The following is a 27,583-nucleotide window of genomic DNA, read 5'->3' on the forward strand; positions in this document are numbered from 1 at the left end:
CAATCGGGGTCTAAATTTCCCAACACACTACATGTATTTTTAGGAGTATAGGTTTTATTTTTGGTTGCCTGCGACAACACACCAGGTTCCTCGGTCCACATACCTTGGGTAAATTAATAATTTCCTACTGTGCTAAGAACTAAACAGAACATTGGTCGTGATTGGTTCCTCGGACCACATACCTTGGGTAAATTAGTGCTTAATCTATTTGTAATGGATGACTAAAACCCTTGTCGTAATAACCTAATTGAAGAGATGTCCATGAGCATCACTTAAAGCATTTGCATGTCCATGAGATACTCTTAGGTAAATTAACATTTATGTGAAAGTTTGTAAGTGTTAAACATAACCTCGCTCTTGTTCGACTCCTCGGGTCACAAACTTTGGACGAGTTAACTCTTATGTAAAGTTTTCTAAGTGTTAAGTAGAATCATAAGTCTTGCCTATTTCCTTATATCATAGGTAGTGAGTGGATGGGTCTCCTAGCTTCCTAAATCCAAAGTAAAGTAAGTATTGCTTGAAATTTCTATTAAGTGACAGAATATTGTTACAAATTGCCCCAAGTGTTAGTCCTATAACTTTTTTCAAGTTTATTCAAGATTGGATGGGAAATTGTTAGGAACAAAATTAAGAAAACTACAGGATGGCATGTTTTAGATAATAGTAAAAAAAAAGATAGTAGAACATGTACTCGGATAAATTAGACTTGGATAAATTAAAAAAGTGCAATAAGAATTGAGTATGGTCATTGAAGTTCAAGGGTCAGATTATAATAAAAGAAATATGGGGCATCAATTAAACTTAGGCCCGATTACAAAATTTGCTAAATAGCTCTTAATCTATAACTAAGTCAGGCCAATGCCTCTTTTCCCTTCTCTTTCTCTTTTTCTTTCTCCTTCTTCTTCTCCTTCTTCTTCCTCTTTCACTGCCCCACTTCAACTACCTCCTCTGATTCAACGTCCACAATGGTTATAGGAGGTGGTTGATCTTGCTCTTTCTCTGTAGCAGGTGTGGCGGCTGGGGTGGTGGTAGGCTGGACTGAGGCAGATGCAAAGCTAGGGTCAATAGAAGATTGAAGAGGTGCAAGTAGTAGAGCTGGAGGATAGTATAATTGATCAGGAGATCTAAGCTCTAATTCAATACTAACCCCAGCTGCAGTGAAGGCCTAACCCCAAACCTCGAGGCAAAAGGCTCGAGGAACGTCTCAAAGTTGGGCTATCAAACTTTGGGCAGTCTTGGTCATGCCCGCGTCATAGGCTTCTTGCACGACCTTAGCCACGTCATAGAATGAGTCATAGGCTGTTGTTGTTGCTGTTTGACCTTTACCATGGCCAAGGCTAGCTGACTCTCGACCTTTTTATGGGCTGCCAAGGTGTCTGCAGCCTGCTTTTCAAAGGTGGTTAAGGTGGACTCAGCATTCTTCTTAGACTTCTCCACCTCAGCCAAATGGAAAAAAGTGTCTGACTCTCTGCTCTGCCTCAGCCTGGGCCTTCTCAGCTGCTTCCTTTTTGGCATCAGCATCACAAGCTTCGCCCAAGTTATGGTCCACCCACTCTTCAGCCACAAAGGATGCTTAAACAGACTAGAACATTGGCAAGTGTAAGTATATGTACAATGAGGACATGAGTTTACCAAAAAAAAGAAATTAAGCTCGTACCTTGGCAAGGTCCCTCTTAAGGGACAAGAAGACCTCCCTCTTCCTTAAAGATTGAAGTTCATGCATATCCTCGAGGAGGAGAAGACCCTTCTCAAGGCATTTAGAGAGAATGCCTAATCTTCCTTATTGAGTGTCCCTCAAGGTAGCGTCACTCGTGACGGGGTTCCCCAAGCTCAACACGAATGTTAGTTTCCAGGGGAAGGCCTTTAGAGGTTGTCCCCCCTTTAAACCCTTGGAGGTCCCAATAGGGGCACCCTTCTTCTGCTAAGCCCTTGTTGTTCGGGGCTCCTTGCTAGGGGGCTACTGTGACGAGCGCGAAACCTCCCCCTTTTCAGCCCCCTTAGACCTTTTGCCTCCTTCATCCCTTTTTCTCTTTTTATCTGAAGCGTCACCAAAGGACGCATGTGTAGGAACAAAAGTTGGTGGTCGAGGCACCATTGGTAACACCAGAATTGCTGGGGAAGCATCCCTAGCGTGGGCTTTGAGCAATGCCAGGAGATCTGGAGTCTTTTCCTCTAGCAACATTCCTTCTGGGATATTGGCTTCCCCTTGGCTGGTGTTGACTTGGGCAAGTACTAAACGACGATGAGCGGGGCCGAGAGTGTCCTCGGGATCTTCTTGTTGGTAGAAGACCTCAAAGTCTTTGTCTATCACTTCTTAAGTGGGCTCCGGAGTGCGCTCCTCTACTTCATCATCTGAAGGAATGGGTTGCTCCTAGGAGTAAAGGAGCTTGGTTACGAGCAAGGTTAGGAGTTGAGCGTCTTGAGTTCCAGGTGAAGGAGGCTCTATTGTCAGGAAGCCGGGAACTACTACTTCAATCAAAGCTAGCCTGGGGTCCTTAGCTTTGATTACGTGCTTGGGACTTTGGAAGCTTTTGGAAATGGGGTTGAACCCTAGGATCACGTGCATCGCCTGAAGCTAACCGTCCTTGTGAAAAAAAATCTCTGATCTGAGGATTCGATTTAGATCGGGAGAGTTCACGAAGTGCTTGTTTAAGGCGGTGTGATGTTAGTCTGCCAATAAACATGCAACATAAGTTATGTATTAGGGAAAGATTCTTATAAAATTTCTTCTTTACATAAATGAGAAAATCCTACGCGCGTGTAGTGTCTGTGGGAACCCTACCTAGTTCCCCCTCTTGGGTGGGACAATGTCATCCATCATGCCAATCTCCTGAGACGATGAGGAAATCCTCATTCATACCCTTATTTGATTCAGGCATACACAAAATTAACCTAACAACTAGGACCTTACATTTTCCCTCTTTGACAATTGTATACCCAGTTCACATCATGCCATATGAGATTGATCCTCATTTTATGGTTTATCATATCTACGCTACCGAGGACCCTAAATACGTTTGGGGTGCATTGTGTGGGAGTCAACCTATAGTTCATAAGGAAGTCCCTAGTGACCCTACCAATGGGGATTTTCATCCTGCCTTCTATGAAGACGATCATTGGAATTACCATTGAGCTTGGAGCTCTGTTCATAACCAACCATTCTCCTAACTCACAATGTTGGAGTACAACACCATTAGGGATCCTATATTTGGCCCTAAAGGCAGCCATGCCTTCGGGAGTATCTACTAGCTTAGCAAATCCACCCATGGATGTTTATGGTGTGGGTAACAAAGAATCTAAGTATAAAATAAATGAATTTGGACGCACCTACAGGCAATAGAAGAATCTCTCCTCGGACTACTGCTTCAACGAAAAATTGCGAAATGGATAAATGGGGCAAAGTTATCTCCAACCCCTCCTTATATAGACGTGAAAAATGAGCGGTAAATTTCCCACTTGTAAATTAGAGTGAACGAGGACCATAGGATCATCATCTAACCGTAGAACGTGGGCAGGCAAGGAGCCGCCTGACACAATAAATGACGCATTATGGATACCGAAGCGTCGGGAGCGTGCTAAGGACAAGTGAAGAGATGTTACCACGTGGGAACGCGTTTGGCATGTATGGACTGTGTTAGTACTTCTAAAACCTTGCTTTTTACCTCAGAGGCAATAGCAAGATTTTAGGGGGCTATTACAGGGGCCTGAAGACCGAGGAAGGGTACAATGTGCTGTAATTGTCATTATTAGGGCATCATGAGCCAGAAGAGGGGATCTACCCGAGGATAAGAGCAGAAGAGACAAAAGACTTTTGGAAAGTCCGAATGAGGAGGATGAGGTGTAAAGAGAGAATCGTGGATGGTAAAGGAAGTTTCCAGTGAGAGTTGGCCTACTACCTTCGCATTAAATGGCTGACAGTAACTTTATTAGCTGCATTGATGAGGAAGTGACCTGAACAGTGGAATTTACAGCTAAGTAGCTTCTTCTACCACCTTCAACAGAAGTTTTAAGGGACAAGTGTCATAAGGAGAGTCTGGGTAGGTGGAGATGGAGGGTCAAGATGCTATGGTTTGAGAAGTATAAGGGAAGGGAACTTCCAGATAAGGGATCTAGAAAAATCAAGGAAGAAAGATTAGAGCTAGAACAATATCTGAGAGAAAAAGAGTGAACAGTGTATGTAACAACCCAAGAATATTGTCCTCGAGCAAGCATGTAAAAATCCATCTATACATTTAAGTCTTAGACTTTTGCCTCCTCCTTCTCTATCTGTGTCTTTATCCCACTCTCTTTACAAATATCTATTGATTAGGGCCAGGTTTGGGAACATCAGTCTCACTATTCTAGGTGGGCTTGGGATACCAAGATTTCGTGCTCTTACATAAAGCATAAATCATACAAGAAAAACACCTAGGAACCAACAAATTTGTAAGTGACATTATTAACTATGAGTCTATGATTAACCATAATAGTATTCATGAAATTAATAGGTCATAAATAATTTTTTATAAAATTTATCAAAAGCGCATCGCACGGGATATTGGCTAGTATATCATAATTGAACACATACTCATTGGATTTAGACGTTTTGAATTAAAGTGTATTTCTATATGTTATATTAATTATTCAAAGAAATTCACTAAGGTGTTTATCTCTTCAACCGTTGTTTCGCCCAAAAACAATGAATCATGAACATGAGCTACAATCCAATTTAGGTTGATTAATTAAGATGAATTTTCCTTTTTCTTTGGGGGGGGGGGGGGGGGAACTTTCTCATCATGTTATGTAAAACTCATAAAAATGCTAAATATAGATAATACGGTAGGCTGTAACTAAAAAGAAGGAAAAAGCCGGCTACATCCAATTTTCTATTTTTTACATAAAATTATACACAAATATACACAATCATTCGTAGTTTAGGTAAAACCTTTCCCCGTTTCTTAATACAGAATTTTTTTTTTAAATATGATATGATGGTTTGATTCGGTGTGTTGAGAAAAAAAATTATTAAGATGAATCCAAAATGAAGAATAAGATATAAGGTGTATTAATAATTTGGTTATGCAAAATAAAAATAAAAAGTGACTACTTGGTGATAAAAAATGCATATTTTTTTGTATAACAGGATGAGAAAGCTCCATAACTAGATGACTGTTTTTCGGAGCTCCCTTTTTTGGGTAAAAAAAATTTTCAAAACATTTTCTATCATAATGTTTAATAAGAAGATATCAGTGTCCACTAGTAGATTCAAAGCTTCTGAAAGTTCCATGTAAGTTCCTGATCAACTCGAATGCTCTCAAAAGTTAAAAATAGATCGCTCGGGCAACTTTTAAGTAAAGCATTTGTTTTTTTTTTATAGGTTGGCATACTTTCAACTTTCAAATCAAGCAGAGATACTCTACTAGCCCTGCACTGTAAACTACTGACCAAGGACAAAGTACAACCACTACTGCTCTAGCAAAATCGTTTTTTCTCTTTTTTTAATTTTAACGGAAGAATTTTTAGAAGCTTTAAAATAGTACTAATTTGGTTGTTCAAAAATAGTGGTGATATGATGATATCATTGTCAAGTTTCTTTTTTCCCCTGACTTTTCCTCCCAAAAATAATAATAATAATATATTCTAGATTATAGTATGCATTTGGCAAGCATAATTTTGTATTTTTGAGCTTATTTTAGTGGGTTTTATATATAAAAAATTCATATTCTTTTTTAATGAATTTTTAATATATAAACAATAAACAAAGTACATCCAAACAAATTATGACTATTCAATTCTATATTTTAGTTTTGAATAATGTTAGATGTACAATTTTCTTTACAACTTTAACATAATATGTTATAATTAGAACAAGGTTAATTTCATTTAGCAACAAAGTTTGGTTACAAATTTTATTATAGTTAATAACTAAAATCTTACTAAAAAAATTAACATTAGCGTATATTTTAAAAATCTAACTGTTAGATTGTATGTCGTTTATGTTCTTAATATACTTATTAAATTTTGTGCCAATCAAATATTATTTACTATTTGATTCATAAACTTATTATTTATTTATAATTTATATTACAAAAATTTTAAATTTAAACATTTGATTCATAACATAATTATTGATCTTTAGTTTTTGGCTATAACTACATTTGTAGCAAAATTTTGTCCTTCATTTATGCACTAATACCACATTTAAAATTTTATTATACACCAATAATAATAAATCATGATAACAGTAGTTAAAAAAAAATTATAAAAAAAAAAAAAACCTCTCCATGTTGAGTTTAACCACACATGTTTACTAATTTCCCTTAGGATCCTCGACCTTGAGAGGTGGACCCCAAAAAAAAAAAAAAAAAAAATCCTTTTTTTTACTTAAGTTTCAACTTTCAAGTTTCAACCATTTTATTTCTACTTCAGTTTGCTTCTTAATTCAGTTCTCTCTAGTTTCTGCCTCTTTTCCTTTCTTCTCTTTATAGCTAAGCTCTTCACCCTCTATGGCTATGATAAATCTCCTCAAGCATCAATCTTTACGCTAATACCTCTCATAGTCTAATCATTTTGTGATCTGGGTCTTTTTTAAGTTCTCATTCAGATATAGCCTCCACCACTTTTTGGTCTCTGCTACTTCACATTTGAAACCGTCAACAGAAACTAACCCACTTGTTTTTTTTGAGGTTTTAATGGTTTATTGATAGGTAATCAGATTTTGAGAAGTGGGATTTGTCTTTCAGATGCAGAAAATGGATTTTTTATGAGGTCAGCTTCATAGCTCTGTGTATACAACATATATTACAGGAAGGGATATATGTTCTCTTTTTAAGTTTGGCAGAAAAGGTTAATTCTTTCTTTCTTTTCTGAGAATAAGTAGGGAGAGAAAACTATTTTTGATTATAGGTTTCTCATTGTCAGAGAACTTAGGAAAGAGTGACCTGTACTTCACTGAGAACCATTGGGTTTAGTTTAGATGAGCATCTCACTTTTTGCAAACCAAAACAACACTAGACATAGGATTTACAGTTTTGTTCTTGGTTTCTTTCACTCAGATTTCACAGCAGCTAAACTGAGGATTATTGATGTTCTTTGCTTCTAGTTAGTGTTCATATGATGTTAGCATGGGTTGCTTTTGTTTGTTTGGCTACTGATTTCTTCATATGGGAGGATGAGTTGAATATGTTTCTATAAAGAGCCTGGTTTGGGTTATTTATCACTTGTTTTTTTTCTGTTCATGATATATTTGTTGCCAGTGGTGTCCCAGGTTTGCAGTGGGCTGGACTCTACTGATGTTTGGCTTAAATTGGCTGCCTTGAAAAGGTTGTAAAATTGGGAAGCCAACCAATTAATGAATATATAAATTCTGTTATATAGGAGCTCAGAAACATAACATCCACTGAATGGATTTTATAGAATTCATTGAAGTTTAATTTATTTTCTTTTTCTTTTCTCTTCTTTTCCTTGGCTTTCTCATCAGCCAAATATAGGGTAAAATATAGAGTTTTATGTTTTTATGAGTAAATGTAAATTTCAAAATGAAAAAGAAAAAGAAAAAGAAAAAAAAAAATTCTTCCTTTAATTGCTTAAACAAATGGGTGAGTGGGTTTCGAACCTTTCATCATGGGAGAACTGGGTAAGGCTTTTGAGGCCACGAGGCTCTTTGTAAAGTTGTTCACCCTTCGTTATTAGTAAGGCTGAGGATATGTCCTCTTCCTGAAAAGGCTGTTGGTTATATGTCAACTAATGCCATTGTTAACTACATCGTTAGCATGACTGGAATTTTGTTTGGCTGTGGAAAATGGAATGTATTAATTTTGCCATCTTTTAAAATTTGCAATTTCAGTTACTAAATTTAAATTCAGGACTAAGTTTGGCCACTTGACTTTGCAGAAGTCCTTTTGAGTTGTTCAAAATTCTCTTTGGGGAGCTTCTTTATTATGGGTAGAGGTAGAGGAAAGGGGAAGAAGCAAAATGCTGTTGCCTCTCGTGAGGATCCTGGAAGCGGTGAAGAGGAAAAAATTCCAGCATACAGGAGAAGAGGAAGGCCTCAAAAACCATTAAAGGATGAAATCGAAGAAGAAGAGGAGGAAGGAAACACTGACAAGATAGTAGAAGATGGAGAGGATGCTAAAGCTAATATTTCTAGAAAGGATATGAAAAATCAGAATACCATAGAGAATGGACGGAAGAGGAAGAGGTCTGCTCAGGTAAAAGAAAATATCAGTTCAGTTGGAGGGGAGAATGGCATTGGAAAAAAGTCAAGTCCCGATGATTCAACAAAGTCAGTTGGATTCCGGCAAAATGGAAGTAGGAGAAAAAACAAGCCTCGCAGGGCTGCTGAAGCTGGTGTTGAGTGCAAGTGAGCTTGGATTGGCTATTATGATGGTTCTTTACCTACCTTTCCATTGCTGGATAAATCTTTTGTATGGGGCAAGGCATTGTTAACTTACGTATGGTTTCCTGTAATTCCTTTGCTATATGTTTTTTGTTTTTTGTAATATCCGAGTTCTAATTCCTCTTAATGGAAATTTTTTATGGTAATGTTTTGGAACAGATTACTGCCAGAATTTTGCATGGAGCTACCAGCTTCGAAAAATATTTGCTAGTTTTGTGCTATATGCCTTCTGTTAAGAGTGACAAGAAAAGCTTCTTTTCCCCTTGCCAACAAATTTTTTCCTAACTATGTTAATATGAAATTATACAAAAATTGGCCAGATGTGTATAATGAATTAGCACATTTGAGGGAAGTCAACAAATTGGTTATAATATAACAGGACTTGGGTTTTCACTATATCCTAAATGCTGCAGCAGCAGCAATAAGTGCTTTGATGCAGGTTAGGGCTTGGAGAATAAAACTGAAGGCTTGGAACTGGAAATGAGAGGAGAAATGTTGTGAGTTAACAAGGCAAACTGAAGCATTGATCAAAGATGTGGCTCTTGTAATGGACTGCTGTGACATAATCTTTAATGCTAAACCAAATATGCTACATTAGGCATTGATAATGTCCTACGAATTGTAGACAAATACCTATTCAGGGATGAACTCCTGTTGCTCATTGATGACACGGGATCCTTGAATACTCCCAACAAGTGGAATGAGGTAATTAATGAGAATTATGCATTTCTTTTTCATCTTAATTTCGGCTTTTAATACTTTTTCTGCATTACTGTGCTGCCCATTTTGTAAAATAGATGTAATTTGCATTGTGAAATAGTTGAAGTATATCTTCTGAGCATATAATGCGGTAGACATCTCATGTTTATAAAAAAATGTGTATGATAGTTATCTCATGTATATTAGAAAACTTATATCAACTTTCCCCAAAAATTGGAGCAAACATGTTGATGATCAAACATGCTTTGGGTAGATTATTGGTTGGTGAATCTGGCTGATTTTAGACATGCTTTCTAGTTTTTAGTTCTTATATCTATATTATTTTTGGTTTACTTTTGTTTTGAAATACTGAAAATAAGGGAAGTCAATGCCTAGGAAATATGAATATAATAGAATGTGCAACCTTTTGTAGTGTCTATTTAAGGATGGTGACAAACGCATATCTAGGATGCTAAGGAGGTGTGCAGTGCAATTTATTATTAGTTTTCTCCAATATTTTGATAAGTTGTACCAAAAATCTTGTAACTTAATTAATTAGCACCTCAATTTTCAATAAAAACATTCATGATAAAAATCCCTTCCTCCAACTATCGATGTATAAACAAAAATATTTCAATAAATTTCATTGTAAAAAATTGTAATCTTTAGTTATTTTATATATAAACAAAATAGAAATACACTAAGAGTAGTATAGTGATTTGATCACAAATTGAAATTTGCATGATATAGTAGCTAATATAGATAGACATGTTTCATGCCTACTAAAAAATGCTAATATCCTACACTTTTTTTTCTTTTTAACATTGTTGATTGTGTTATTAAAAAAAAAAAAAAAAATTCCCCTTTTGTTGGACATGCTTTCAATTGTTGCAAAAACAACTAAATTTGAGTTAAAATGCCATATTTCAAATCAATTGTTTCTCACATAAAAAAAAAACTAATTATTTCTCATATAAATCTTAGATGAAATTCCATTGTGCTTAAAATAATTAATATAACAAATAAACATATTTATTATATTAGTAATCTTTCTAACTACATAAAATACGTACTACAGTGTTAGTTCTACACACACATACGTGCGCACGCGTACTCACACATACACACAAAAGGGTTAGAAAATTTAAAGAATTAAGATTAATTTTAGTGAATCCACAAATTTTTATGTCAAAACAACTAAACATGAGTAAGAATGTTATATTCTAAATTTATTATTATTATTCCAACTAAAAATTATTTTCTATATAGAGTTTGTAAAAATAATCATATAAATTCATTTAATATAAATAATTAATGCACAACAATAGATAATTAATATATGCATTTACTCTAGTAGCTAATTCAATGAACTAATACTTTTTATTTTTTTATACAAGGTATAATTTCTACTCTAGCCTAATCTAAGTGTATATGTGTGTAAAGCTCCTTCCTAGAGACTTGAACCCCGGCCATTGTCCTCACACTCCACAAGCATTTATGCTTATGGAGTGACCACCACACTAAGGGTGCACAGTGGTTTAATACTTTAATATAAATACAAACTTTGTTAAAGTAGAAAACTAAATTTTATATATTTTTTATACAAGATAAAATTTCTACTCTAGCTTAATTTAAGTGTATATGTATGAAAACTCCTTCTTGGAGACTTGAACTTGAATTCCGACCCTTTCTCCCCACACTTCACAACCATTTATGCTTATGGAGTGACCACCATACACCAAAGTGCGCAGTGATCTAATACTTTAATATAAATACAAACTCTGTTAAAGTAGAAAATTAAATTATATATATTGATTGATTATGCTGTCTAGTGCCTTCGATGTTGCTGTCAAAAAGAAAATGATACTGACAACAACAACGATAATAATAATATAACCTTGAAGAATGTTTTGTGACAAAAATAGGCATTTGAGGCTTAAATGTGAATGTAACTGTAAAGGTACTATATGAGGTTGAAGGCATTCACTACCGTTCAAGGTGCTTCTCTTACACATGAACATATTATGTTGAAGGCACTTGCGAAATAATATTATATATATATATATAGAACCGTGCTGCAGAATGTAGTCTAGATGGTTTGGTGATGAGCAGTAGAGACTAGAAACATTGCTTATTGTGAAGGAGGAATGTCGTGGCATTGGAAGGCTGAAGAAGTAAAAATTATTGTCCAAACTTCAAAAGCCGCAAAGTATGAGTCTACTTCAGACGCCAAATTTTTGGCATAAGAGGTTATATATATATATATATATATATATATATATATATATATATATATATGTATGTATTATAGCTTAAATGAGGTGAATTTATCAAATATCTTTACAAAGGGTTGGTAACTTTCCTTTTTGTTCAACTGTTAACCAATTACTAAGACTAAGGTAAAAATGTTCAAATACTACTCTTTTTTTTTTTTTAATATTTTGCAATCTACTATTATTTACGAAATATTTAGCAATTTATTACTTTTTTAAAACTTGATTTTGTGAAAATTGAGTTTTCCATAGTATTCGAGTTTCAAATACCATAAAAAACTTGATTTTCACAAAATTGAGTTTTAAAAAGATGATAAATTGTTAAATATTTTACAAATAGTGATAAATTCATATATATTTTTTCATCCAATGATATATGGCCATTTTGGCCTTACTAATTATGTCATTTTAGATTTATTATGCATGTTTTTGGGAAGATGTGAGCATTGTTATTTGTGCAGGCGTACATTGTAAGTGTTAAGATGTTCAACTGGCTATTCATACACTCATTAATTGGAGTTTCTTTCAAAAAATTTCGTTTGTTAATACTCTTATTTATTTTCTTTAGCGCATGAAGTTGGATTTGGTGGGGCATGAGGAAGAATGAACAAGCTAACCTATTGCTGCTTCTATTTTTACCATCTGCTCCCACTTCTACCCTTGTTTTGATTATGAGATATGCTAGTGTTGTAAAATTGAAAACCCTTTTTAGACTGTTCCTTTATTCTCTTTTTGACAGGATAGTCAGGACTCAGGAGCAAGTTAATTTCTATGTCCCTTTGCTACCTTTTTATGGCAACTCCCTCCCTCCCTCCAAGCTTTATATATACATAATGGTGAAATTAACAAAGACAGCCATTGATAGGCTCCATCATAGATGCCACCTAAGAAATTACCTATAAATTAATAGAAAAAATAGAATTCCTGCAATGAAGGTTGCAGCAACTAATTAGCTGTTTGACGAACTAATGGGATAGAAGATCCCATTTCTATGTATCCTAAGTCCATCTTGTCATTACCAGATTCTTTTAAAGTTAAGCATTTGACCAGGGTTTTTTTATGGAAAACTTTTCAATTGAGTTCTTTACTTCTTAAGCTAATTTTTTAGGTTCTGTTTGGTTGGAGGAGTGGAAAAGTAGGATGATAGAAAATGGCGGGAGGATGAAAAAATGAGAGAATGGAAAAGATTTCAATTTCTTTTTTTTTTTTTTTTGCTTGAGAGTGAAAAAAGTGAACGGATGGAAAAAGTGAGTTTGTATAAATTTACTCATATACCATTGTTAAAAAATTGTGTCTAATTGAAACAAAAAAGTAACAAACATCCAAAAAAAATCCAATCACCCAAATTTATTAAAAAATAAAATCATGTCTAGAAAAAAAATGGCGTCTAAAAAATAAACTGGATGAGTGTAGATGCTCATTTTTAAATGCCCAGTAGGAGGAAAAACCCAAAGACGTGGGCAGAAGAAAAGTTGGATAGAAAATGTCATTAAGCCCAAGTGACAGGAATAATGGATCATGAGTCCATAAAGCAAGCAAATGGGCCCTGAAGAAGTAAGTGGGCCTAAGAAGACCCGGAAGAAAGAAATAACAAACTCATGAGCTATATGGATGTAGAAAAGCAAGAATGGGTCATGGCTGTCACGGCAGGCCCGAAGCAATGTAAGTAAAGAAAGTAAAGGGCAATGGAGAATCCATGAGCCCTAAGAAGGAAGTAAGAAGCACTTGGGCCAAGGAAGCCCAAGGAGTTAGCAAAAGCCCATGGGAAGTATAGAATTGGAAAAAGGGCCAAGGATGCCCCAAAAAAGTAAACGGGTCAAGGATGCCCAAAGGAAAGTAGGTGGGACGAAGGAGCCCACTAGTAAAGGGCCCAAAGAGTTTATTGGGCCTTTAGAAAAAGAATAAATAGAAAAGCCAAGGAAAGGCCTAGTAGACTTGGGTTAAACAAACTTCATGGCAGGCATAATAGTGGGATGCGGTAGGAAACAAATAACAAGGGCTGGGAGCATAAGAACTGCCCACAAACTGGCAAGGCCCAGCCCCTAAGAGAAGCAAATCATAAATGCAAAGTTAGGTAAAGTAGCCCACGCCATAAGAAGTTAAAAGTGAACGGCAGACGGGGCAAATTGACTTTCAGACCGCGGTAGACACATGAGTAGCAGGCAGAACTTGGATAAGCATGGAGGTAAAGCACGCGCAAGACCCAGGCACCACCGGCCTGTACCCAGCCAATACAGGAAACGGTGAGGTCATGGGTCAGAAGTAAGAGGGTATGATTTGGCGGTGGGGAGGGGGAAAGACCCATTTTTGTGTTTCCTGCTCAAGCTCTTTTGGAGGCAATGTCCTGCTGGGATGGCATACCACCCAAAAGAGGTAAAGTTGAGTTGGAACCACTAGGTACATGCCATGAAGGACGGAGAGAAGGAGAGTATTTACACCGTGGTAGGTAAGAATGCCACGGCAAGCAAGAAAACAAAAGATCCTTCTTTGTCTAGTGAGGTGGGGAGGTGCGGCTAGTGCAGGCTGGGCCACTGACCAGTCAGTGATGGTCGGCAAGGACACCCACACTAGACAAAAAATGGTTAAGGGCTAAAATGGTAAAAACCTGTCACAACTGGCCCTATATAAGGGACCTTTGCTGTGCACGGCAGAGGGACGACAACCTCTAGGTTATAATCGTGAGAATCATAAGAACAGTGAGAGTAAGAAAATGAGAAGAAAAGAGAAAAGAAAAGAAAAAGGAAAGAAAGGAGAGTAAAAAACGAAAAGATAGTAAGGATAAAAAAAAGCAGAAAGAAGAAGCAAAACAAAACAGAAAGAACTGAGTGGCAGACATGCACCGAATGGGTCAATCTCCCTCTCCCTTTTCAACTCATGCTCTCTAATAACAGAAAAGGACTTTGCAAAACACAAGTCATTTAGGCCCGCCCCTTCAAAGCAGCTAATTTCTCCTTGCATAAGAGATTAGTCGCATTAAAGAGGTGGTTCCCCTTTTTGACTTAGACTTGGCAGTAATTTAACGCAGCAGGCTGATATTTACTTCCTTTAATAAGCTTGTTGTTGTTCATTCAATACTTATCATTTTATTGTTGTTTTGTAAAACAGGTACCCCTTATCAAAGCCCATTGTTTATTTTATTTGAATCCTAAAGGAATTTCTATCACTATCATTATTATATCTGTCAACCATAGTTAATATAACAGTTCTGCCTGCCATGGACATGTAGCCAAAACTTGATCAACAGGAGCATTGCTTGTGCGCAAGTCGAACCAAGAAGGTTTGCTCTTGGACCGGTCCTAACTCCCTGATCCAGAACTCCTTGGGCCTAGTGTTGCAGCAGGCAGCCTAACCCGACACTTGCAAAAAAGGCCCACACAATGAAAAAAAAAAAGAAACACTTAACAAGGGTACTGAAGCCCAGGAAAGAAAATAAAAAATAAAAAATAAAAAAACTCATTAAAATTGGAATTAAAAAAAAAAAAAAAAAAAGTACTGAAGAAGCCCATGTGCAACTTGCACATGGGCATTTTTGTCCTTCACTTATAAGATTTTCCCCCACCAAGTTTTTTCTCCATTTTGGAGAGAAATTTTTGGTGGGCCCCACCATCATTTTCCACTCCCACTCTCTCAACCAAACATCCTTCAAAAAGTTTTCATTCTTCATTTTTTCCCCTTTTTTTTCATCCTTCCTAAAATCTACTGTACCAAACACTACCTTAAGGTCTTGATTTTCTCTTCAAGTGGGACATTTTCATCCTTATAATTTTTAGCCAATTTATTGGCTCCATTCAGCCTAATCTCTAATGCTTCCTTCACTAAAAAGTAAAAACTGTCTCTTCATGCTTTAACCCCATTAAGTTATTTAGAGGATAATTTATATGTTTTTTTTTTTCCTTAGTTCAATACATTTTTTGAAAAGCTTCTTATACAAGTTACTTGAAATCAGACATCATCATTGATGAGGATATTTTTGATCAACTAACCCAAGGGACCAACGAGTCCCACTTATCGATTTTGTACCTGTAACCAATCCTAGGGGAGTCACCAATCCTAGGGCTCATTGGGTTAGGTAGGTTGCCGATCCAATCCCCTTGGCGACGATCAAAAGCTCCAAGACTCCATGCAAGATTTGCGTGGAGTCCACTCATATGCCTCTATAAGGAAATAACTTGCACACTACAACCAAAAATCCTACCGCACAATCATATCTTCCCTATATGGGAAAAGAAGCCCTAAGATCTTGGGACCTTTCTCTCTATAAGGAAACTCTCCCTGAATCAAGGGATTCAAGTCGCTACTATATAAACAACAAACCCTAATCTTCTTGAAATACGTGAATTCTCCCTAGTTCTTGTATTCTTGGGTTCGTAGAGGTTCTTCTATCATTGACTTAACCTTTGGAGGGTCTTTAACCAGCACCCTATTGGTGCTCTATAGGTTCTTTCTCTCTTTTTGTTCTTTAAGTACACCTATTGGCATGTGTGTGGACGATCAACTCACTGACGATTTTGTGCATCATCAGTTGGTGCCATTTATGGGAACGAGTGATAAGCCATATCACTGTTCAAGGACAAAGAGTTGCATGGTCCTGACACGATCAATGGCCACCATTAACTAGGAGACCGAGAACCCACCCAGTGCATTGGAAAGAAATTTGCAAACCCTCACTACAGCAGTTGAAACAGCTAACCCAACAGAACCACAAGTTGGAGCGACAGTTAGAGCAGCGGAATGAACAGGAACCGAATAATCAGAATGACAAATAGGACAAGGGCAAACGCAACAATGACCGTCCCCTGACAGACGATCGCCAGGAAAGGGACAACCAAGAAGAAAGCAATGCCACCAGTAGGCGAGACCAGTAGGACACTAGTCGTCCCTCCAAACTGACGTTGGCATATTGCGCATGGCACAAGAGATACAAGTAATGAAAGAGAAGATGGACATGATGATGAGTGCCATGAAAGGTCAGGTATCCACTAGCTTGGACGAACTAGTCCATCGTACCGACTCCCCTGTCACAGCCCCAATCACATCCTTCTGCCTCCCAGTCAAGTTCAGGATGCCACAAGTAGAAGCATACGATGGATCGAAAGACCCCCTCGACCACTTGGAATCATTCAAAACCCTTATGCACCTACAACGAGTCCCGAACAAGATGATGTGCAGAGCCTTTCCCACCACACTTAAAGGACTAGCCCGAGTATGGTTCAACATGATAGCCCCTAACTCCGTTTCAACCTTTAAGGAACTGAATGGACTCTTCATCACGCATTTCATCGAAGGAAAATGGTACAAGAGATCCTCGACAAGCCTCCTGCATACATCACCCGGTTCAACAAAAAGGCACTCCTGATCGACGAAGCAGACGACAAGGTTCTAGTCACAACTTTTACCAATAGACTTCGATCAAGAGAATTCCTATTCTCTATTTACAAGAATGATCCGAAGACCATGGCCAACATGCTGTGCTGAGCCACGAAGTATATGAACATTGAAGATGCCATGATTGCTAAAGGGGGCGAGTCGAAGAAGTAAAAGAAGCATGAAAATCCCCATCTAGACAAAGGAAGAAAGGCAGCCCGAACAAACAACAAGAGGGATGAACAAAGGTCGAGGCCTCCGCCAGGCCGAATTGTCAACTTCACTCCACTAAACACTCTGCCCAATCAGATCCTAATGCAAACTAGGGACGATCCTGCACTGACATGGCCTGATAATTTAAAGGGCGATCCAAACAAAAGGCCAAGGAATACGCACTGTCGCTTCCATCAAGATCATTCGCATGACACCTTTGAGTGTTATAACCTAAAGTAACAAATAAAAGCCCTCATCAAGTAAGGAAAATTGTAGTAGTTCCTAGGTTGGGAAAGGGCAGGAGAGAACCCACCAAAGGACTAGGAGCTGAACTGACGGGAGGAAGAACAACCTAAGGATTCACTTGGAGAAATAAGAGTGATCGTAGGGGGAAGCGCAGTGGTGGGCTCCTTAAGAAAGGTAAGGAAGACCTACTTACAGATGGTACAAAATGTCCAGCTCAACTGTCGTCTACCCAAACTGACTTGGATTGATGACCTGGTAATCAATTTCACTGAAGAGCAAGAACTCCACCATCCCCATGACGATGCCCTAGTAATCAGTCTGTCCATAGCAGACTTCAACACCCGACGGGTCCTAGTGAACAACGAAAGCTTAGCTGACATCCTCTACTACCTGGCCTTCCAACAAATGAGGATGAGTAGGGAGTGGTTCATACCAATAGACATCCTTCTAGTAGGGTTCAGTGGAACGAAGGTCTTGCCCGTCGGATCCATCACCTTACTAGTCACCATTGGCACCTATCCTAAAAAAATCACTAAAGATGTCACCTTCTTGGTAATAGATTGTTCATTAGCCAACAATGTCATAATTGGGCAGTCAATGCTTAACGCATGGAGAGCAACTATGTCTACATATCACTTGCTGCTAAAGTTCCTAACGGAATGCTGGATAGGGGAGGCCCATGGAGACCAGATAGCAGCTCGAGAGCGCTACATAACCATGCTAGAGATGGACAAACAACTGACTACCATGAACATTGAGGAGTAACAAGTGAATGTAGAACCGATGGAGGAATTTGAAGACTTCTCTCTGGACAAAGAGCACCTGAATAGGATCACTCGCATCAGCACACAAACCATCCCTTCGATCCTAAATAAGTTGATTCTTTTCCTAAAGGGCAACCTGGACATCTTTGTTTGGAGCCATAAGGATATGCTATGAATCGATCCAAAGATTATGGTCCATCAGCTTAACGTCTCCCCGTCCTTCCCTCCTATTCAACAAAGGAAAAAGGTCTTTGACCAAGAAAGGGACAAGGCCATAGCCGAAGAAGTTCAAAAGCTATTGGATGCTAGTTTTATTAGAAAAGTCTACTACCCCGAATGGTTGGCCAACGGGGTAATGGTCAAAAACGTAAATGGAAAGTGGAGAATTTGTGTGGACTTCACCAACCTGAACAAAGCTTGTCAAAAAGACAGTTACTCGTTCCCACAGATCGACCTCCTTGTGGATTTGACGACTGGGCACCAATTGTTGAGCTTCATGGACGCCTTTTCTGGTTAAAATCAGATCAAGCTTGAGGATTCTGATCAAGAGAAAACCTCATTCGTCACAAGTCAAAGACTTTTCTGCTACAAGGTCATGTCATTCGGATTGAAGAATGCAAGAGCAACGTACCAAAGGCTTGTGAACAAGATGTTCGTCCGGCAGATCAGACAAAACGTTGAGGTATACGTGGACCGCATATTAGTGAAAAGCAAAGAAGAAAAGAACCACCTAAACGATCTTGAAGAGATGTTCAAAACCCTTCGACGTTGTGGTATGAAGCTCAATCCCAGAAAATGCGTGATGAGGGTGTCGTCAAGAAAGTTCCTCGGCTTCATGGTGTCCCAACAGGGTGTCGAAGCCAATCCTAATAAAATTTGAGAAATCCTAGAAATGACCCCCCTAGAAACAGCCAAGGAGGTACAAAGCCTGAACAGAAGAGTCGCAGCTCTCAATAGGTTCGTTGCGTGAGCAATAAATAGATGCTTACGATTCTTCCAGGTCTTGAAGAGGGCATTTGAGTGAACCAACGAATGCCAAAGAGCGTTTAAGGAGCTCAAGGCATATCTAGCATCCCCACCACTCCTAAGTCCATCCAAACCCGATGAAGAGATTCCCTCTACTTGGCCATATCCCCCACAGCCGTTAGTTCAGCTCTTTTCCTAGAGGAGGATCGCGTGCAATTGCCCATATACTACACTAGCTGAGCGCTTAGGGGAGCAAAAGAAAGATATTTCCTCATGGAGAAGTTGGCCTTCACTCTGATCACAACAGCCCACAAGCTTAGGCCATACTTCCTAGCACATATCATTGTGGTCCAAATGGATAAACCCCTTCGTAAGGCAATGAACAACTCGAAGGCAGCTGAACGATTGGTCTTGTAAGCGATAGAGTTGAGCAAGTTCGACAAGAAATATCGCCCAAGGACTGCAATCAAAGCCCAAGCATTATTTGACTTCGTCGTAAATTTACAATGAACGAAGCCAAAGGCTTAAGGGTAGCCCTATGGAGGGTCAGAATAGACGGATCGTCCAACAAACATGCTGGAGGGATCAAGTGTTGGAAAATATGGTTTTGTATCTCATACAAAACACACAGCGGAAGTAACAAAAATAGATCTATTTCATTCATGATTGATAACATGCACTATGTAAATTTCAGAATTTAAGAACAAGATAGCGTACCTTAGTGTGGTAAAATTCAAAACAAAATATTAAAAGTACTTGGAAACATTTTTAATCTTCACTCTAATTCCACTTTACGCCCAAGAAGTGTGGTCTCTCAATCAGTTTCCAAGAGAGAATAATTGAGTGGCTTCACTCACACATACACACCATTTCACAATGATGTCTCTCTTTTTCTCTAATCTCATAATAAATTATGTATGTTTCTCCCTTTATATCTAACTGATTATTTAATTGGGCTGGCCTATTGGGCCTTTCTAATTGAGCTTTAGTGTGTAGCTTGAGGTGGGACCACAAGGGAGCAATAAGACACTAGCTCCAATGGACCTTGGGCTTTTCTGTCAATTCTTAACAAGTCCAAAGTTACCATTAATTATATTTAATACCACTATATAAATATAATTGCACTCTAGGCCTTATTAATAAATTATATCCCAAGATTTTATTATACATGCAACCCCTTCATAAAATATTCATAGTAATACAAAGTCATGAATATAAACTTATCTCAAGAGAATATTTTATATCTCCGTTAAGAGATTATGAATTCCATCTTGAGAATATATGTTCCATCAACACTAAACGTGGCTGCCCATTTAGTGTTAAGAGTTCATAATCTCACTCCTGACTTTAGATCTCACTCCTAATAATCAAAGCAACCTACACCTTATGATCAGGTCCATTATTCTCTCAGGATTAAGAGTTCATGCAAATAGAAGTTGTGAAAATTATTATTCATTTGACAGTCGTTAGGAGAATAATAAATCTCACAGCGGTCCTGTTCAATATGTCTTAACTCTTAAAACATATCAACATATCAACTAGAAGTCTCCACTTCCATGATCAAGAGAAATCATCTTAGTTGATACGTTATAGTCTTCACAGATGAAATGCCCAATTTCAACACTGACTACGAACTATAATTTTGATTTTACAAAGAACTTGTGATTTATATCTTCTGTGACTTTTCACATAAATCACATATTATGCATCTCATGGACTATATGATAATGTCCAAATATTCATGTTACCATTATTTTAGATAATAATAAAACAACTTTATTAATTATAACATTAAGTCATACATAATGTCATACATAGCATCATACAATAAGATTTAAGGGCACACATCCTAACATTAAGGTAGTCCTACAAACTCTCGAAGGGGACGTCATAGAATGCACCGTCCGACTATAGTTCCCGATGACCAACAATGATAACCTGGGACTCGACTTAGCCAAAGTGGCTAGGGCCTCATCAATCATCATCCATAGCGACTCCCATGTTATCATTGAGCACATCAATGGAGACTACAAAGCCAAAGGAGAACAGATGAAGAAATACCTCAGCCTTGTCAAGAGTCAGACGAATCAAGACTTTGCAATAGAATTCATACATGTCCCAAGGGAATAAAATGAACATACTGATCAATTGGCCAAGGCCGCATTTGCTGAACACATGACTATTGGTCGTCAAGTACGATCCTTCACCCAACACTCCCCTGCCATTGAGGAATTACAGATACAGGTGATACCAGCAGGTGTTAATTAGACAGCTCTGATCATCTCCTACCTTAAGAATGGGACACTTCTATAAGACCACAATGCATCCCGAAGAATGAAGGTTTGGGCATCACGCTTTATGCTAATAAGAGACGTATTATACAAAAGGGGTTTCTCACGACCATACCTAAGGTGTTTGATCTTCGACAAAGCAGACTACATCATGAGGGAAGTCCATGAAAGGGTGTGTGGGACATAAGCTTGTACAAGTAGGGTATTATTAGCCCACCATGTAGAAGGATGTCCAATCCTACGTAAAGGCATGTGACAAGTGCCAACACTTCAACAACACCATAAGGCAACCATCAGAGTTACTCACTGCAATGAACGCCCCATGGCCTTTCGCTCAGTGGGGACTTGACATCATGGGACCCTTCACGATGGCGATGAGAAAACTCGAGTTCCTGGTCATAGGGATTGATTACTTCACCAAGTAGGTAGAAGCGAAACCACTAGTAACCATCAGGGAGAAAAATGTCCACAATTTCATTCAGAAAAGCATCATCTGCCAATTCAAAATTCCTAGGGTCCTCATCTCTGATAATGGAAAGCAATTCGACAAAGACGCGTTCAGAAACTTCTACTAGTAACTGGGAATAAAGAACCACTACTATTCACCCACCCACCCAAAAGCCAATGGGCAAGTTGAGGTTACAAACCAATCCTTGCTCAAACTAATCAAGACTCGGCTTGAAGGGGTAAAGGGGATATGGCCAGATGAGCTACCAAGTATCTTATGGGCATATAGGACGACAACTCAGACACCCACAAGAGAAATACCATTCCGTTTGGCATTCGGGAGTGAGGTTTTCATCCTAGCAGAAGTGGGAATAGCAATCTACAAGGTAGCTTACCATGACAAAGGGAAGAACGAAGAAGGGATCCATCTTCACTTAGATCTGTTGGATGAGTTCAGAGTGACTACTGGCCAATACTAAGACCTCATGGCTGAACACTATAATGCCAAGGGCAAACCTCGATACTATAGTATCGGAGACCTTGTCTTGAGCAAGGTGACCATAGCCACAAAAGATCCTACACAAGGAAAGGTAGGACCCAACTGGGAAGGACCATACAAAATCATTGATTGCAACAGAAATGGTACCTACTACTTGGAGACACTCGGCAGGCAAAGGTTGCACCATCCTTGGAATTCTGAGCACCTCAGAAGATACTATCAGCAGTTCATCGGCAACAACTTATGTTATCGCTTTTCTTTAAAGTTTTGTTTAAATCGTTGACAGACTGGTTTTTCAGCTGATCAAACTTTGCAAGCTATCTGCATTTTATTCAGTTTAATGGAATTATTATTGAAAGAATGGTCTACAATGAAGAAATGTTCATGCAAAAACTAAGTCCTACCTACGGGGTGGACAAACAATCAGGGATGCCAACAAGCACCTGATCCTCATCAAAAACTAAGTCCTACCTATTGGGTGGACCGACGATCAGAGATGCCAACAAGCACATGATCCTCATCAAAAAACTAAGTCCTACATATGGGGTGGACCGATGATCAAGGATGCCAACAAACACTTGATCCTCATAAAAAAATAACTCCTACCTACTGGGTGGACCAACGATTAAGGATGCCAACAAGCACATGGTCCCCATAAAATAAAAATAAAAACGAAGTCCTACCTCCGGGGTGGACTGATGATCAAGGATGCCAACAAGCCCCTAATCCCCATGAAAAAACTGAACCCTACCTACGGGGTGAATCAACAATCAAGAATGCCAACAAGCGCCTGATCCCCATCAAAAAACTAAGTCCTACCTACGGGGTGAATCGACAATCAAGAATGCCAACAAGCACCTAATCCCCATCAAAAAACTAAGTCCTACCTATGGGGTGGACCAATAGTCAAGGATGCCAATAAGCACCTGATCCTCATTAAAAAAACAAAGTCCTACCTACGAGGTGGATCGACGATCAAGGGTGCCCATGAGCGTCGAATCCTCATCCCTCTAGGACCAATCAATAAACGACTAAAACCAAACCAAGTCCTCCTAAAAGTGGGACCGATGACTAAAGAATGAGTTGGATTGACTAAAGGCAAACTGACGAACTCAAACCTTTAGAATATTTTTCTCAAAAAAGCCAATAGGCACTCAACATTCTAAGTTAATACTTCCTAACCAACGATTAAAGAAAAATTTGGGTTGATACAAGGCCAACCAACGAACACAAGCACATGTACAAAACATAAAGGAAAACAGCTATGAGATACATAAAGAAGCATTACAAAATAACTGAAAGTATGAATGTCAGCGCCAACAAAGGGTAAAAGTAACTTATGCTCAAAACATGGCACCATCACTATTTTTAAGTTACAAACACAAGACTAAATAAAAAGAAAAGAAAGAAAACTACACAGGAAAAAAAAAATTAAGGATTAGAAGTTGGGTCAATTGCTTGTTCATCAAGTTCCTTAGGGTCGTCGGGCCTCATACCACCAGGCCCGTCCATCTCCAGCACCTCATTGTCAATCTCCACATCCTCCAAAACAGGTTCTACAACAGGAGTCGTCGAGGCGTTAAGTCTGATCTGAATCTGGGAGAAGTCCAAATTTGGAAACATGAGAACAACCTGCTTACGAAATTCCTCAAAGTCGTCCCCATAGTAACACCCCATCTCATTGAAATAGGGTTGGGACACTTGGAACTCCTCAATGGCATCCTCCTTGATATTGTCCACGTGCTTATGAAGAGCAGCCACCTTAATCTTCAGATTGGCATTCTCCTTCATCAGCTTGTCTGTTTGGTGAGTAGCCCCACTAAGCTTGGTCTTTAGCTCAATCACCTCCTGACTAAAGGTCCAAGCAAGCTCCTTGAATTGCTTCAAAGCATCCAAGTCAGTTTCCAAGTGATTCTTTAAACGCTTAACCGACGCCTCCCGCGAAGTGCATTGGATCTGCAGAGCCCACATCCTCACCAAGCCCTAACAAACAAATAAAAAAAAAGGGAGAGCAGATACATTAGAAAGGAAATCTAAAGGGACAAAGCAAGGGTAAAATTGATGAAAGGAAATAAAAGAAGGGATGAAGCAATGGCAGTACCACATACCCTCATCATGTCAAAGAGACCAAAGTCACCTAAAGAGCCGGTCTCGTGCTCCGAACATTCGTCTAGATCAGCATCCCGGATGATGGAACGAGCGGTATCCACTGCATACTCCTTATCCTTCATCAGCAAAGGAAGAGGAAGAGGGGCGATGAGGCCTTGGGAGGTCATGAGACCTTTCCCAATGTCGTGGCGAGGAGCATCAACAACAACTTCGCGAGGTTCCAGACGAGTAGAGGGACTAGTGGCATTCTTTCCCAACGAACGAAACTTCGACGGATACTTTCTCTTCTGGACACATGAGGGGGCAAGGTCGACAATCCCCCCTTGGACCCTTAGAGTAGCAACCTTCTTAATCTCTTCTTGCCTGTTCTTCACAGCTTGCTTGTTCTTCAAATACTCTATTTCTGAAATCTACAAGTAAGTTAAACGAGTAAGGAATTCGATCTAAAACAAAATAAAACTGACGAATGATATACTTATGAACTCTCGAAATTCGATCAAGACGTCGGGCTTCTTCAGAAGGGATGTGTCCTCCACAGAAAGCGTGAAGAGTGTCGAAAGTAAAGAGCCTCTTCCAAGACCTCTCCGCGAAAGGTATGGCAAAAACCCTCTCCAAAAAAGCCTCCTGCTCAAGAAGGATCGTCGGGCGAAGTGTGGCTGAAACAAACAAAGAAAATGCATAAGTCAACAGAAAAGACCAAATAGATGACCTATTTTATACTGACGACTCACCTGAATTATTCAAAAAACCCCCCAAGAATGGTCATAAAAAGACCCCACACTATCCCATTCGTCGGGATGGCATACCCAATTGACCCTTTGCACAAAAAAGAACCTAGCCTTCCATTGGCGATTAGAATCAAGCACGTCAAATACCAATCTAAAGGTAGCCCGACAACACACAAAGTTGTAAAACCCGTTGGATTAGGGAATCTCTTGGAGTTTGTAGCAATGAAAAAATTCCTCAAGGGTTAGAGACCGATGGCCTCCATTAAGCTGATCCAATAACACCTCTGCTTCAATAAAGATCCTCCAAGCATTGGAGGCAATTTGATGAATAGACACACCTATATAGGCTGCTAACCGATGATGTAAGAAGGTCAGAGGCAACTGTAGCCATACTATGAAGGTAGCCTCATAAAAGCCCACATCCGACGAGCCCCTGGTATAATACTTCTCTCCTCTATGGCCCTTCCTAATGGGCACGTTGTCAGGAATCTGGAAACAAGGCCTTAACCCACTGAACACATCCTTGGTCATTCCAACTAGGAAGTCACAGACTGACCAATCATCAAGGAGAACAACCTCTCTAGGACGTCGCCTAGAAGGATTGGCTCCCCAGGGGGCGGATCGAACACCGACACTCTCTTGGAAACCAATAAGTCATCTGACATGTACTCGAGTCTAGATTGGCTGGTCTCATCATCGTCCGAACCCATGCGGACTGACGATGAACTTTCACTCATCACTTCACTATTTCCAAACATTTCCTTACCTGTAAGTGACAAATGAAAACTAAGATTCTACTCAACCTATCTCCATAGTTTATAACTAACAATGGTGTAAAAGGAAAAGCAGGGATGTGAAACAATACCGACGAGGGACAGATGGCATACCTAGAATTGTCAAAAGCAACGAAGTAATGAAAACTTTCGAACAAAGAAAGATTTAACGAATGAGCTCTGGATCAGAAATCGAAAAATATTTGAGTAATGGGGACAATAATGGCATTGACCTATTTATAGGAAATGATGACAAGGGAAACGAAGCATAGCTATGCTTAAGGCCCCAAATCAAAAATCGACATGTCCCTTAACATAGTTCAAAAGACATAATTACCTCTATTTATGATACACGACACCAAGGCAAGGCTTTAATGATGACATACTTTGCGACCCTTTGGCTACCCCGACAACTCATAGAGTAGGGGGCAGCTGATGAGGATATTTTTGATCAGTCAACCCAAAGGGCCAACGAGTCCTACTTACTCATTGGTTTTGTACCTGTAACAAATCCTAAGGGAGTCACCAATCCTAGGGCTCGTCGCGCCCGAGAATTCAATACTCCAAGACTCCACGTAGGATTTGCATGGAGTCCACTCATATGCCTCTACATGGAAATAACATGCATACCACAACCAAAGATCCTACCACACAATCAGATCTTACCTAAATGGGAGGAGAAGCTATAAGATCTTGGGGCCTTTCTCTCTGATAAAACGTGATTTTGCCTCGTCAGTATGTTCATTGTCAGTACGATGGACGACCTTGAAATTTCGTATCAAAAAAAGCACTAAGCAGATAATGACACCAGTTTGGGGCCTGCCAAGAACCTTCTGATGCTTAAATTAGCTTAAAATCTTTAGAAATTTGTAATCTATAGAGCAATTTTTGTGTGTGTGTGTTCAATATGAATCTTTACCTGTTCCTTCTGGCTTTATATAGCCTCAGACTGAGAAAATGCTCAGTCTGCTGGCCTTTCCAACGTAATACCATAGCTGGAGGATTTATGGCTCAATAATGACCACTTAATCCCAGCCTTTTGACGTTTGTAACGGCCATTTGAATGCACATCATTGGATGGAAGTAACGATTCTGTCCTCATTTATCATTTGGTCATTGAATGTTGTCTGGAATTAGGCACTTACACTCATCCATAATTTTTACCCATCCTTAACATGGACAGTTTACAAACATGGAAGACCATTTACACGCTACTTGTCAACTGCCCCCTTTGTTCCTTTGTCGTCCTTTGTTTGGACGAGCATAGGAATGTGGAAAGTCTTTTTTGGCAGGTCACTTTGTTCATGCCCCGAGATTCTCATCCCATTACATTTAATGTGAGACGATATTCCCACCAAATGATTGCCACTCTCTCTCTTCATATTAGTCGTATGTCTGGGAGTTCTTTATGTTTCCCGTGCATTGATTTTTCTTCCCTTTTTAGAAAAAACTTCTCATATTCTTCTTCTTCCTCACCGTGCATTGTATTTGAAGTCTGAGGGTTTTCAAAAAGAAAGTTCCTGCACATTCAATACGATAGGACTCATTTTCTCAAAAACTCCATTAATGGTTGATTTTACTTCTGTTAGGTAGGAAGCTCCTTTTATTTCTTTCTTCTTTGCTAGATTAGGGGTATTTCTAGAGCTTTTTGGTGTGCATCATCCTCAGGTAGGCTTATTTTTACCTTGAGATTGTGGGGCTTTTAGACCCGTGTTGACCACCTTTTATCCTTTGATTCGTCATTCTTTGATTGCTCATCACTTAGAAATGACCACCATAGAGTATAGGGATACCAAAGTTTGGTCCAGCAAACTTAAAACTATTTTGTCTTCAA

The 27,583-nt window shown here is 38.9% G+C and overlaps 2 protein-coding genes across 7 annotated transcripts; both read left to right on the forward strand.

Annotated features, from left to right (window-relative positions):
- The first annotated feature begins 6,399 nt into the window (after positions 1-6,399).
- LOC142609772 (uncharacterized) lies at positions 6,400-8,613 on the forward strand. 6 transcript variants are annotated; one of them, XM_075781482.1, is made up of 3 exons: positions 6,400-6,747; positions 7,236-7,302; positions 7,873-8,613. In XM_075781482.1, exon 3 carries the CDS (start codon positions 7,920-7,922, stop codon positions 8,343-8,345), a length of 426 nt encoding a protein of 141 aa, XP_075637597.1. In that variant the 5' UTR covers positions 6,400-6,747; positions 7,236-7,302; positions 7,873-7,919; the 3' UTR covers positions 8,346-8,613. The 6 variants fall into 6 exon arrangements, with proteins under 6 accessions (XP_075637597.1, XP_075637599.1, XP_075637598.1 ...); XM_075781484.1 differs by having other exon boundaries at positions 6,406-6,747; positions 7,876-8,613; XM_075781483.1 differs by having other exon boundaries at positions 6,406-6,747; positions 7,247-7,302.
- Positions 8,614-17,367: 8,754 nt separating this feature from the next.
- Positions 17,368-17,937, forward strand: LOC142608979 (uncharacterized). Its single transcript, XM_075780629.1, has one exon. The coding sequence runs from the start codon at positions 17,368-17,370 to the stop codon at positions 17,935-17,937; it is 570 nt and encodes a 189-aa protein (XP_075636744.1).
- The last annotated feature ends 9,646 nt before the right edge of the window (positions 17,938-27,583 follow it).

The sequence above is a fragment of the Castanea sativa genome, chromosome 9, assembly GCF_040712315.1.
Source record: "Castanea sativa cultivar Marrone di Chiusa Pesio chromosome 9, ASM4071231v1".
NCBI lineage: Eukaryota > Viridiplantae > Streptophyta > Magnoliopsida > Fagales > Fagaceae > Castanea > Castanea sativa.

Bases quoted from the DNA above. Each gene is read 5' to 3' on its own strand.
- LOC142608979 (XM_075780629.1), top strand. From the start codon at position 17,368: ATGGTACAAAATGTCCAGCTCAACTGTCGTCTACCCAAACTGACTTGG.
- LOC142609772 (XM_075781482.1), top strand. From the start codon at position 7,920: ATGGGTAGAGGTAGAGGAAAGGGGAAGAAGCAAAATGCTGTTGCCTCT.